This window comes from Phaenicophaeus curvirostris, chromosome 1, assembly GCF_032191515.1.
Source record: "Phaenicophaeus curvirostris isolate KB17595 chromosome 1, BPBGC_Pcur_1.0, whole genome shotgun sequence".
NCBI classification, from domain to species: domain Eukaryota; kingdom Metazoa; phylum Chordata; class Aves; order Cuculiformes; family Cuculidae; genus Phaenicophaeus; species Phaenicophaeus curvirostris.
The window spans coordinates 187,720,458-187,732,857 of NC_091392.1; the positions used below are offsets into that span (position 1 = coordinate 187,720,458).

Below are 12,400 nucleotides of genomic sequence, written 5' to 3' on the forward strand. Positions count from 1 at the left end.
AAAAAAAAACCCAAATCCTTTACTGCAGATTGAGTGCCTGCTTTACACAGATGCCTCACAATCTAGTGCCTCTCTAAAGTTGAGGGATGCAGAAGAAACTTGTTGTCCACAACCCTTCAGAAAGACAAGTTATACTCTTAAAAACAAAACCAAAAAAACTTAAAGAAAACAAGAAAACAGGAAACGAGTCCTGCTTGCTGCTCTTCTATTCACCAATAAGTAACCAGGAAAAGAAATGGTAAAGATTGTGTGTGCAACATTTGTGTGTCAGAGGGAAGTGGGAGAACAGAGGGAAGGCAAAAAGCAACAAATACAGCTTTTGGATAAATGAACCAAAGTAAGTACTTGAGTATATTAATTCTCTTTTCACATAATCAATGGCCTTTGCTATTTGACCCTGTACCGCCATGTTACACTTATGCTGAAATATGATGATTTTTGTCAGTTACAACTTAAAATGTAAGTGTAGTAATAGCAATTTTTGCCTCTGTGAACAGGGAAGCCCCCCAAAAACGCAAATCTCAATAACTAATGCAGCTTTTCCTTTCTGCTATAATTACACTCTGCATACAGCCAGGTGATAAAGGGCTAACTACAGGAACATAAACAATAACTATTTCCATACCTATAAGGTGAAAGAATATTCAGAGGTGGTGGTTTGTCACTCTGATTATAAATATCAGCCACTGGGTTAGGAATGCTGTTCTTTGAAACTACCTGCTGATCTTGAATTGTTGAGCTCTTGAATGCTTTTTTCATGTTGATATCCTGTAATGAAACTGTTTGAAAAAAATCATACATTTATCACAGGTCTGAAAGAAAAAAGTGGATAAACAAAGCCCATTTTAAACGAGCTATTTAAAATATTTGCAGCAAAACATAGAAGGAAAATTGGAAGATTTTTCTTTAGTGGATAATCACAATATCTAAGCACAAAGGCATATACGAATTACCATAATGAATCAGTTTTAAGTCCCATTTGGTGCAGAACCTCACTTAAAATAATTAGACTGTGTCTCAGAAGATGATGCAAGGATCCTGTCATATGCAGATGTCCAAAGACTTCCTCTTTTTATGAGGCTAAACTGGACTTCTAATAGCAGAAAGACTGGCTTTAAGCCTGAAACACAAGATCTGGTATTCCTCCGACACAGCATGTTTTATAATTGCACATGGTATTCTTACACGTGCTATTTCATTCTAAGTTTAGTTAAATTATGGCTTCCACAGCCTCCTGTTAGACAGAGTTCCACAGCTTTTACATCCCTCAACTCCAAAATCTTTTCATATAATTGAACATCCATCTTAAGTTTCCTCCAACCCTCTATAGAAATACTTACCTTCTTCACAAAGTCTAGTGAAATACTTCCATTTTATCTTATCACATACACAATTCTGGGGGAAACAATACTAGCCTTTTCATTCTTTCTTTTCAAATGAAAGATTCAAGTTGCTTTCAACTGTTCCTGTTACTTTTAATAAGACTTTAATTCTTAACAAGTTTTCCTGAGATGGAGGGACCATCTAAAAAGATCCAGATAACGTCAATCACAAATTAAAAGCAGCAGTAAGCTGCCCACATGCTCTTCCATTCTTAGGCAACCTGAAATGCAGGTTTTTGACTGCAACTGAACAGAAAGCCAAAGTCTTCACCTGCTTGTCTACAATAACATTAACCATCTCATGAACTGATCCAGTTGGTTTACAACACTAAGCTGTAGCAGCAGTGCAAACACAACACATAGGCTCGGTGGGCTTTTTTTTATAATTCCCACTGATATTTCTCATAGGATTTCTTGCCAATTCATCAACTTATTGAGCCTTGAGAACAAACTCTGAGAATTTCACATGGTAACCGAACAATACCAGGAAAAGTTCTAATATACTGATAACCAGCAGCACCAGAAAGGTATGAAATTTGCTATGGATCCTGTGAGGTACACTGTTATCCTTCATCATGATGGAAAACAAACCCCACTCAAACTTCTCTACCCAACTATTTTTATCAGGTGTAGAAAATCTTGCCTCTCACTCCAAGACCTCCAGTGGGTTTTAAAATAGCAAAAAAATTAGAAACAACATTTCATTCCAAATTGTCCTTCCCCTGCCTACTGCATATGATGTACCAAAACATCATTTTTGAGAAACTATTTTCTGTTTAAACCTGCCTCTAAGTAAACCAGGTATTTCAGGCATTTTTTTCAGATTTATATATCTGAATTGTAACATTCTTGTTTGGAGGGAAACATTCAAAAGAGCACAACTACCATTTTTAATGGGGTTTTGAGAGGAAGTTATTTATATGCTTTTGAGAACTCAACCTCTATTTTAAAATGGGGTTTTTTCAACTGTAGTATTAGTTCAATATATAAATATATACATGAAATAGTTCTATACATGCACTATATATTAGTTATACCTAATAATGTAAGAAATCACCGATGCATTTAAACCTAAGGGGCTTTTTAAAATCAACCTAGTAACTGGCATTTTATTTAATTACCTAAGCTATATGTAGCATTAGAGACAGTACAATCAAATATAAAAATATCAACTTCTAACATCTAAACAGCTAATAAAATTTCTTACTGACACAACAGTGACAGCTTATTCATGTCAAAGAAATGCAAGAGTAATAACTGGTATCAATTTAACATAAGGACTGACTAAATACACCAGCTTCCTCTTCCAATAGGCTGCTTTTAACTACTCTATAAACTCTGGAAACTAGCCAGGAGGTACTCCATAATAAAAACGAGACGCCCAAAACAAGAAACAAAAGCAAAATCCTCTGATAAGGACTGCATTGCCATGCTGGACTTGGAAGTCATGAAGACTGACATCACCTACATCAGCACAGAGCAAGCACAGTATACGGATATCATTAAGTTTGCTCTAAAAATCTGAAAAAAATCAGATTTGTAGTAATTTTCAGACTGTAAGAAGCTAAAAATAGAAAGCTAAATATTGCACTATTAAATATCAACATTACCATTTAATAGTGATATTAATGATAGTACCAAATATAGCATAAAACTATTATAAAAACCCAAACCATAAAAATTAAATATAAACTGTATAAATAGGACTATTAAATATATCACAAGTTAGCATTATCTACTACCAAGTAAATATTACACTACTGTCCTGATGTAACAAGTTTTTACATTTTTCTAAATGTGAGGAATTTTAAATTTCTGGAAGACAGAAGGAATTATCTAAAGAGGGAGCACATGCATTGGCTGGTTCAAACATAATGGAACAGGTAAGCAAACATGCACATTGCAGCTTTCAGAGCTAGGAAGAGCAACTTGCTACTTACCCTGTGCTTTTGAACAACTTAACAATGTTACTTAAATACTTTGAGTTTATTCTGTATTTATGAAGTGAATGGCAAAACACATGATCAAGTGAGGATGTAATTGCATTTTAAAGGAAATGGTGTTTATAGTGACTAGAAACCTCTGGAGAATTTCACCTAGTTGATGCAAATGCATAATGCCTCATTTAGCTAAAGAGTATAACATCTTACGTGACTGCAGAACACTACTAATACAGTTTGTGATTACCCTACCATGGAATAAATACAGCTACTCAAGTTTTTTCCAATATTCTTATTTCCAGCAAGGTCTAGATTTAATCACTTCTGATATATTACATTCATTAACTAAAAGTTTTCCCTGAGAAAAAGGCAACTGAATAGTTCCATTACTACAGGGGCTTCTCGAAGTAAGATTAAGTCAAAAGCGAAGACAGTTATACGACTCGAGAATATTTTTTCTCACTCCGCTAACATGATTTTTCCCATCTTGCCTCACTGAGAAAACAAGATGAAATATCAGTTCAAGATTACTTTGAAAAGAAAGATTCTTGTGTAATTAAATACTATGGTCTTGTCGTCTGTCTCAATGCTTTCATGCAATTACATACCTTCTTCTACCGTTGAATCCAGCTGGGTAACTTTGACAGCAAGGCGATCAATTCTGTCTTGAAGGGAATTTGCTCTGATGTAGAAGCTATTGGCCTCATTAAACAATTCACCAAATATATCTTCAGCATGTTTGCCTGCGTAAGAAAACAGAGAAGTGCCGTTCTTAAAAGCTTACAGAACGCAAGACAAATGGCTTCAGTATCATGAAGGTTTATTAAAAGACAATAGTAAAATTCTAGCAAAACAGTTCATCATTCAGCAAAATTTCAGGCAACAGATTTGTACAAAATCTCAAAATACGCCATAAATGCCTGTTCCCCCAGACATCCTGTGTAGTTTTCTACTTAAACAAATACTTTCAAATTCAGAGTATGTATTAACTATCTAAATGACCGTGACTTGCAAATGAATAGCAACTGTTGCCATATTAAGTTTAACCAAATCAACCAAACTTAATATTTTACAAAGGAAAGTACAGATGTAACAAAACTTTCAATCAAGTTCTCATCCTATAAACATTTGGAGATCATAGCTCAAAATGGAAAACACAGCTGTGCTTAGGAAGTCAACTGGTTCGATGATCCGGTGGGTCTCTTCCAACCTGGTGATTCTACGATTCTGTCCCTTCCTTGGATCATTTACCGGGGGAGAGAGAACAACAACATTAAAAAAGTATCTGAAAGTTCTGTTTGTGAATTACGAATGAAAAATAACGTTAAGTTTGATTGTCTTGCCTTGAGTAGAAGACTTCACCAATAACAGATTTCTTCAGTAAATGTAAGATCATCTAATACATAACGCTAAATGTCAGATACTTTAAAGTATCCAAGCTCTACTTCATACGTATGTGGAAGGTAGATGGGCAAGATACGCTGCCTACCTGTTTCTAACCTACCTAATCTCCTCCCTCTTCAAAACTGAAGTTGCACGACCACAAAGTAATGGAGGCTGAAAATCTAACCTAAAACCCTGCTCAAAGCATGGTCAGCCAGAGCAGCTTGCCTAGGGCAGCATCCAGTTGGATTCTCAATATTTCCAAGGATGAAGGCTTCACAGCTTCTCCAGGCAACCTGTGCCAGTGTTCTCTAAATGCTCCCCAGTACGTAGATGAGATTCAATTATAATCCCCATTTGATTTAGTTGCTGCAGATTAAGAGATTTTTCAATGCTATAGAACAAATAAGCTTTTCAAATTTTCAGCTTAATGAAGCAGGTATTACATTCTTTAGCCACTTGTATTCAGAGCTCAAAACATCAATAAATTTTAATAGATGATAGTTTATGCTTATGTATAGAGATCACCGAGCAGAGGACTGATGCGTTCCCAGATTAAACACATCACTCCTAGAGAAGTCAAGCAGACAGGTGCTTGTCAGTTGCCTTTCAGGAGGCAAAATAAGTCATAAAGCTGATTTGTGGCAACATACTTGTTTTAGTTTGGAACTTATTCTTTTTTTAAATACTTGTTACTCTAAAACAAGTGAAAGACAGGTTGTCAATCTCCTGTCAGTAAAAGCAGTGGCGTGGTTAAGTAATATTAGAACACGCTATTCTGATTAACATGATGGAGTAAGTTTTAGAAATAAAGTAATACTTCTATAGTGTTTTCTCTATCACCATCTTCTTAATTGCTTTCTTAACTATCAAGAAATAATAAGAAAAAAGAAACTATCTGAAGTTACAAGCATATCTCTTTCAATTTAAGAGCTTATTTTAGTACTATAAGGCATTCAAAAATACGAGGTGCTTCCCAACATACAGGCAACCTGAATATTCATTTTAAAAAAAACATCAATGTAATTACGGAGTCTTTTCCTCTAAGGCTCCCTCCGACCACAGAAGCAGTCAGGAAATTTAGTCGCGATGCTGCCTCACCAAATCCCCGCTCTCCATATGTCAATTAACAGAAGTGCCCCTTTCTAGCATTTCCACAGGTCAGCTTCACAGAATTGTATAAATTATACAAACAAATATTAAACAATAAACAAATTAAATATCCAAGCATTGTCAGACACTTCTGGAGATCAGTATTTCACAAATAATTTAAATAATATATCTACTCAAGTTTTACAGTAATTACATAAAACATCATCTTGCCACATCAGTTTATAACACTTATAGCACAGACTAGACACTGCTTGAATTAATTAAAATTGATTTTCACATACTGCATAAGAAGGTATGCATTAATTCTTTGAATATGTTGCCCCAAAGGCATCGTTTGCCAGCAAAGTGCTCAGCGCTGTAACAGGAGGGGAATTCAACAATGGTGCTGGCTTGTCTGAAGATCCTAAATGCAGGTTTTACTACTTTGGCTAGTTTCATTTCACATATTTGATTCTAGAAAGCTCAAGCTTTCCTTTGAGTTTCTTGTTCCACAGCACAAGTACATGGAAGAACACATTCAAATTAGTAGAATGATATTCAGTACATTAAAAATGTTATGATATTTTCACACTGTGAACATGCATTATCAAATAGAAAAGGTAGAGCAATGTCATCACCTGGCATTTGGGTGTCAGTTCTACACTGAAAGAAAGATGACACCAGGGCTGCCCCAAAAGGAGCCAGTGCTGCACTATTGCTCTTCTCAGGGTCCTAGGTAGGGACACAAATGTCCCACAGAACTAGCTGTTTTGTAAATCAGAAATCCCCTATGACATGATCAGTTTATCACAACGTGGAGCAGAAAATAGTGGTTCCATCCATTTGTAACTGGATTTATTACCAGTTTCTCTCCCTTCCCCCAGCTTTTTTTTTTTTTTAAATAAGCAGAAATGGCAGGCTGTTACTGATCAGTTCTTGATTCTTATCTGCCTCCTCATGGTACCTCCAGCATGATACCTAACGCCAAAAAAGCTAACTTCCCAATTCAACCTGATTTAGCAGTGGTAAAGAACAGAGTCACACAAACCTGGATGCAGTGTGCTCAGGCCTCCAAACAAACTAGTGAAACTGGGCCAGGGGGCACTCTAGCAAAGAAAATACTAGGAGGCAAGTTGGTGGACATTGCTCTTGGCATGAAAGAGTCTAAGTCCATACAGCTCACGCTTCCTTTGTTTTATGTTATAAAGCAAAAAAACATTTGGTATCATGTGAATATGGGTCAAAGAAGGTAGCTCTGTACTCGTGTACAGATGGTTTATACCCACGCAGAAATAAGGTTTCAGGCTGACAGGTTGTATCTGAACAAATGGAGAAACCAAAAATACAAATTTAAAGACTCATAAAAAGGAAAGGAGTAAAGAAGTGGTAAAGTGACCTGAAACAGAATGCAGATATTAATGTAGAGACTGAAAACTAATTAAGAAAATTTCAATAAAGGAGTATATACGGAGTTAAAAACCTAATATTAAAAAATAATAATATTAAACAACTGCAATCAGATGTATTCTTTCTTTCCCTTACATACACATATACAAAACTTGAAACAAAACCATGGTGCAACAGATCCTGTTGCAGAGAGTAGTTTTTAGTGGCTAGAGTCCTGCAGTCATCAGACCAAATTCCACTGCCAAAAGTAAGGGAGTATTTTGTGGAAGCTTTCTTCAAAGCCTTTACTATTTAACCTTGTTCACTAGGTAAAGCATAATGGTACTTAAAAGTACGGGCTGCAAATGCTCCCAGTCCTTCCCCCAACAGATTCTCTCCTCCCAAGTGAGGGTGAACCCATTACATAAGGCAAAAACTTGACTGAAATGCACAGTTTCATACAGAATGCTACTCACTCTGCCTGTGCTCCAAGCCAGCTGGCTGCAAACAAACTCAAATCTGAAGACACAACAGGAAAAAAAGCTCTACTGACAGCACATTCCCTTTGGATAGGAACTTGTTCGTGTCTCCTGAAAAGAGCAGAGGCAGAAGCAAGCCAAATTTGTACGCAACAGCACAGATCGGCCAGTTTTTAAAATCCACACTGAACTCACAGTGCAACATTATAAAACAGTGTGACTGCAAGACAGACCTGTACTTGCTCTCTCCACACTTCAAGCTGTGGGAACACCGACAAGCTCTGATGCTGTCAGCAGGACATACTAAATTAGCTCCAGCACAGCATTTTCTATGATCATTTCCTTGCTCCCAGCTGGCTCGAAGCACAGGCAAAAACCAAACGCTATCTGTAGAAAAACCCTCTGCAAACATGGTAGATTTTAGACAGTAGACAAGCCTGGTGGTAGACTCTGCTAATTAAGTACCATTAATTCATCTGTTAAAACAAAGGACACATCATTTATTTGCATAGATCTTTAACTTGACACTAATAAAGTACTTCAGGGCTGCCTACAGAGACTTATGATGACCCTAGAAATCCACTACGGGAAAACTGCAGGATATAGATTGTGTTCCCCAGTAACAATCATGAGAAGATTTGAACATGCAACAGGCAGATTAGCCCCAAGAACAAATCTGAAGAAATTGAAACTAGACATTCCTAGCAAGTCAGAGAAGTGAAAAGGCTATTATCAACACTTCAGCAATCATTGTACAATACCAAAATAAGGGCTTATCAGACATCCTTGAGTGCAATTAGGAGACATTAGCCATTCTTCTGAATTTTCTGAAACTTATGGATGCTGGTACTGAGCAACTGCCTGATAAAACAGTAACTGAAATTTCAATGACAGTACAAACACACTCCACCTTAAAAACAACAACCCAACATATTCTAATCTATACCTCCAAAGCAGAAATAACAACAATCAGAAATACAAAATGCTTTCTATCCAAAAGAAGTATTAACAGATCAGGACACTCCAACCTGGAAAAGATATCACTAGAAGAACAGGACAAAAACTTAATAAAATCAGATTATTCTAGACATACACAAGATGAAAATGCCTTTCCTTATTTTTCATAACTCAAGAACCAGAAGGTATCAAAAGGAAGAAAGAGATCAACCTCTACTGTGGGGCATTCTGCCACAGGTCATTGGGCAAGAAAAAGCACAATCCTTACTTGAACATGTCCAAGTGATTCCACAGATGATAGGTTTACAAATGCTTATTACATAGAATGCTTCAGATGGACCTCCAGCTCAGAAAATTCCTAAATCACTGACTAATGGAATGTGGAACTTGGCAAGTTTCTTGTACCCTTTCCCGAAGCACAGGGAAACAGCATTCCTGTCACATTGGACTGAGAAGTGGGACCCACAGTCTAAACTCCATACAGACTTTCTTACATTCTTAAACCATTTCCATTTACAAAGTGAAGAAAATGATGAAGTGATGATTTCTTTTCTAAAAGCAGAGATACCAACAAAAACAACAGCTGCTGATTTTTATACACTCTGGAAAAAAAAAAAAATCAAGAAATCTCTTCTCCTTCACTTAGAAATATTATTATTCTTGCAAGCACTCCAGGCATTCTTCTGGAATTGCTAGTTGCAGCGTCAACCAACAGGTGCACTGCGTAGGCTACTCGGTATGGAGCTGAGGCTAACTTGCCTCAACAGTAGAGTACAGCTATGGTGAGTGAATGCCACTCTTCTGATGTGTGTGCTTAATTTCATTCAGATTTACTGACCACACACATATAAAACCAAAAGGTTTCAGAAATATTGCCATATTAAAACAAACTGAAGTTTCTGTAAAATGTGTCATTTGATGCCAAGAGGCAGAAGACTCTGCTGGCTTCATCTTGTACAACTGAAAGCCAAGAATAACTAAATTGCTTATCTTGTTTCTTGCACCAATTTTGCCCACCTTAGAAAAGTTTCTGGGTTTCTATGCCATAGTTTTTTGGTTAATTGTTAGTTTTGTTGAATTTGTTGTTTTGTTTGGTTTTCTTTTGTTTCACACTTATAAATCTTCGAAAGGTTCTTCCTGTATAAATGTCAAAATACAGAAAACCCCAAAAGCAATGAAGAAGCATTACATTATTATATTACATGTGTGGCATGGTCATGTATCATAATTTTGCTATTTAAAGCAAACAATCTTAAATCATTTCACTTATTCAGTTTATTATCAGGAATCAAATACTTGCAGGAAGCTGCAGATACTTACTTAAGCTGCTTAGCTGGCGTATGATAGCAGCAAGGGTACTATTCGTTACACATTCCAGTTCACTAGTAATTCCCTCTGGCAGAGCTCCTCGGCAAAGATGCCGCGGTTCAATGTTCCTTTTCACCAAAGGCATGGCTCACAACCTGGAATTTACAAAAAAAATATGTATTATATTTACAAAAATGAAATTAAGAACAATGAATCTGTGTAGGACACAATCAGCTTTTTCCTATGAAACATACTTCACCCTTCTTTTAAAGCGCTTGCTTCAGCCTTCCTGCCATAAAATACTCTACAATTCCTACTGAGGTACTGGAGCCACGCACTCGAGCCAGAACATGACAAGATCACTGCAGATAAGCCCAGAGAATACAGTCCGTGTAGATAACGTACCCTGAAGCCAGGGGGAAAGTGTAAGATTTGCCATATACACACTGTGCTCCAGTACTAGAATCACCGTGCTTGAGTGCAGATTTGCATTTATAAGAGACTGGCAGTCCCCACAGGAGCGGCAGGAAGGATCACTGTCTGGAGCACGCTGGCTCACTGCCTTGGCAAGCTGGCCAGCAACGGGCTGTCTGTGCACTACATCAGCCACTGACCTACCCTTACTCCAACAGTTTGCTGTTGAAATTATAAACTCATCTGATGGGTAAAGGCAAATCCTCAAAAATAGGCTGGGTGAGAACCATGAAGAAGCAGCAACATGAAGACAACTCTGGTTTTCCACTAGTGGTGCCAAATGACAACTGAAGAAGGTAAGAACATATACTGAACAGGTTTTGGATATGCGTGAGATGTGGGAAAACGTTTACAGAGACAAAAGATTGTCAGAACAGGTTTTCTTGGAAAAAAGAAAGGAAACTAGAACTGGGAAAACAAATGTGAAAGGACACAATAGCATAGGAAACACTACCCTGCATTGAGCAGCTTTGAGAGCGAGGATGCTCAAGCAGGACAGAATGACCCCAAAAGGGAAAAAAGAATATGTAATATAAAAAGTTCTTCGGCAGTTTTCTTTAAAATAGCATTAATACAATTATGAGTCAAGTTGATTAGCTTTTTTTAACACTGACAATTTAATGCACGTGATATTCATGAACAATTCTTCTTTGAAGAACATGTGGCACCAAAATTTTCTGGAATAAAGAAGTTGCAGCATTATCAAGGACGTAAGTTCATCTGGAAAAGACTCAACTGAAAATTTCTGTATTGCACTAAAGCAATTAGAGTAAACTTTCAATTTCTCTAATTAAAATCACATTAGTAAATTAAAAAAGACCTTTTTGCTTTTCAACTGTTGCATAGTCATTTTTGTAATGACTTCCCCCTGAAGGTTTAAAACATTTTCCTCTCAAGAACATCTCTAAAAAATTAACAACTTAAATAATTTGCTTTTTGCTAATTACTTAACTGTAAAATTATTTCAGAAAAGGCCAGGTTCATGACTTCTAAGCAGTAATCCTGAGTTCTATTTTACATCTTTCTTAATACGAGACAGTTTAGTTGAATATGGTAGATTTTAAGGGCAGCTGAGGTTGCAGAATTTTAAACACGAGAAAGGCAAGAGAAGAACAATTTTTATATTAAACTAGGCCAAAAAGCTGCTTGTTTCTGTTCTGTGTTTTTATATTCCTCAACAAACAGATGCATTTTAATGTATTACTTACTATCCAATACAGTTTTCTGGCTTTGATCAAAAACAGTTAAAAACTGGAAAATCATCATCATTGCAAAGCAACATCACACTGCAAACAGGCAAGCACATTGCAACTATGAAATGGAAGTCATTATGAGGAATTATTTCACTATGCAATAAAATGTTCATAATCATAATTAGTAAATATTAAATTAACAGGAGCATAAATCAGTGCTAAAGCAGCCAATCCCAAATCCTAGTATTGCCCCAACACACAAGCTACATTTTTTTGTTTTCCCTGTAACATTAACATCACTGTCATACAAACTAAAGGCATAAAGACTCCCTACAATTATGACAACAGAATTACTGAAATACTAGTAGGTGATCAGACATCGCAAAATTGTCTTTCCTTGGAACCAACTTTAATATGCAATTCACAATTAGAACACTCTGGTGAACAAGGCAACCAGTTCTGCTGGGCTTGGGGCTTGTGGGGGTTGGTTTCTTTGATTTTTTAAGAGAATTACTGGGAATATGTTTTTCTACATGTGTTTATACTCTCCATTTCTAATTTTTTTAACCAATCTTACTTAAATTCTGATATGTAAAGACCAGAAGGCCAGCAGAACAAAGTCTTGTTTCCCACGACTTCCTGTCTAGCCTTCTCAGAGCTGTCACCCTCTTATCTGTTCCAGCTTACCAGACCTTTCCCCACTGCCCCACGCAATGCGCTGGGAACAGACAAAAGCTGGCTGCACGCTGTCCAGCTAATTGCCTGCTACCTCTTGAAACACCTACCACACTGAGTATAATCAAAAT

General features: G+C 36.8%; 2 protein-coding genes across 4 annotated transcripts in view; both read right to left on the reverse strand.

The window, feature by feature from the left end:
• RASL11A (RAS like family 11 member A) overlaps positions 1-12,400 on the reverse strand; it is a 427,718-nt gene that overhangs the window by 239,941 nt on the left and 175,377 nt on the right. The window lies entirely within an intron of this gene.
• Positions 1-12,400, reverse strand: part of WASF3 (WASP family member 3) — a 70,680-nt gene that overhangs the window by 13,463 nt on the left and 44,817 nt on the right. For all 3 annotated transcript variants that reach the window (XM_069882999.1, XM_069883004.1, XM_069882988.1), the window contains 3 exons: positions 9,940-10,082; positions 3,931-4,065; positions 626-779 (listed from right to left, as the gene is read on the reverse strand). In XM_069882999.1, coding sequence (XP_069739100.1) covers positions 626-779; positions 3,931-4,065; positions 9,940-10,072 — 422 coding nt within the window. In that variant the 5' untranslated portion in view covers positions 10,073-10,082. The remainder of the gene's footprint in view (positions 1-625; positions 780-3,930; positions 4,066-9,939; positions 10,083-12,400) is intronic.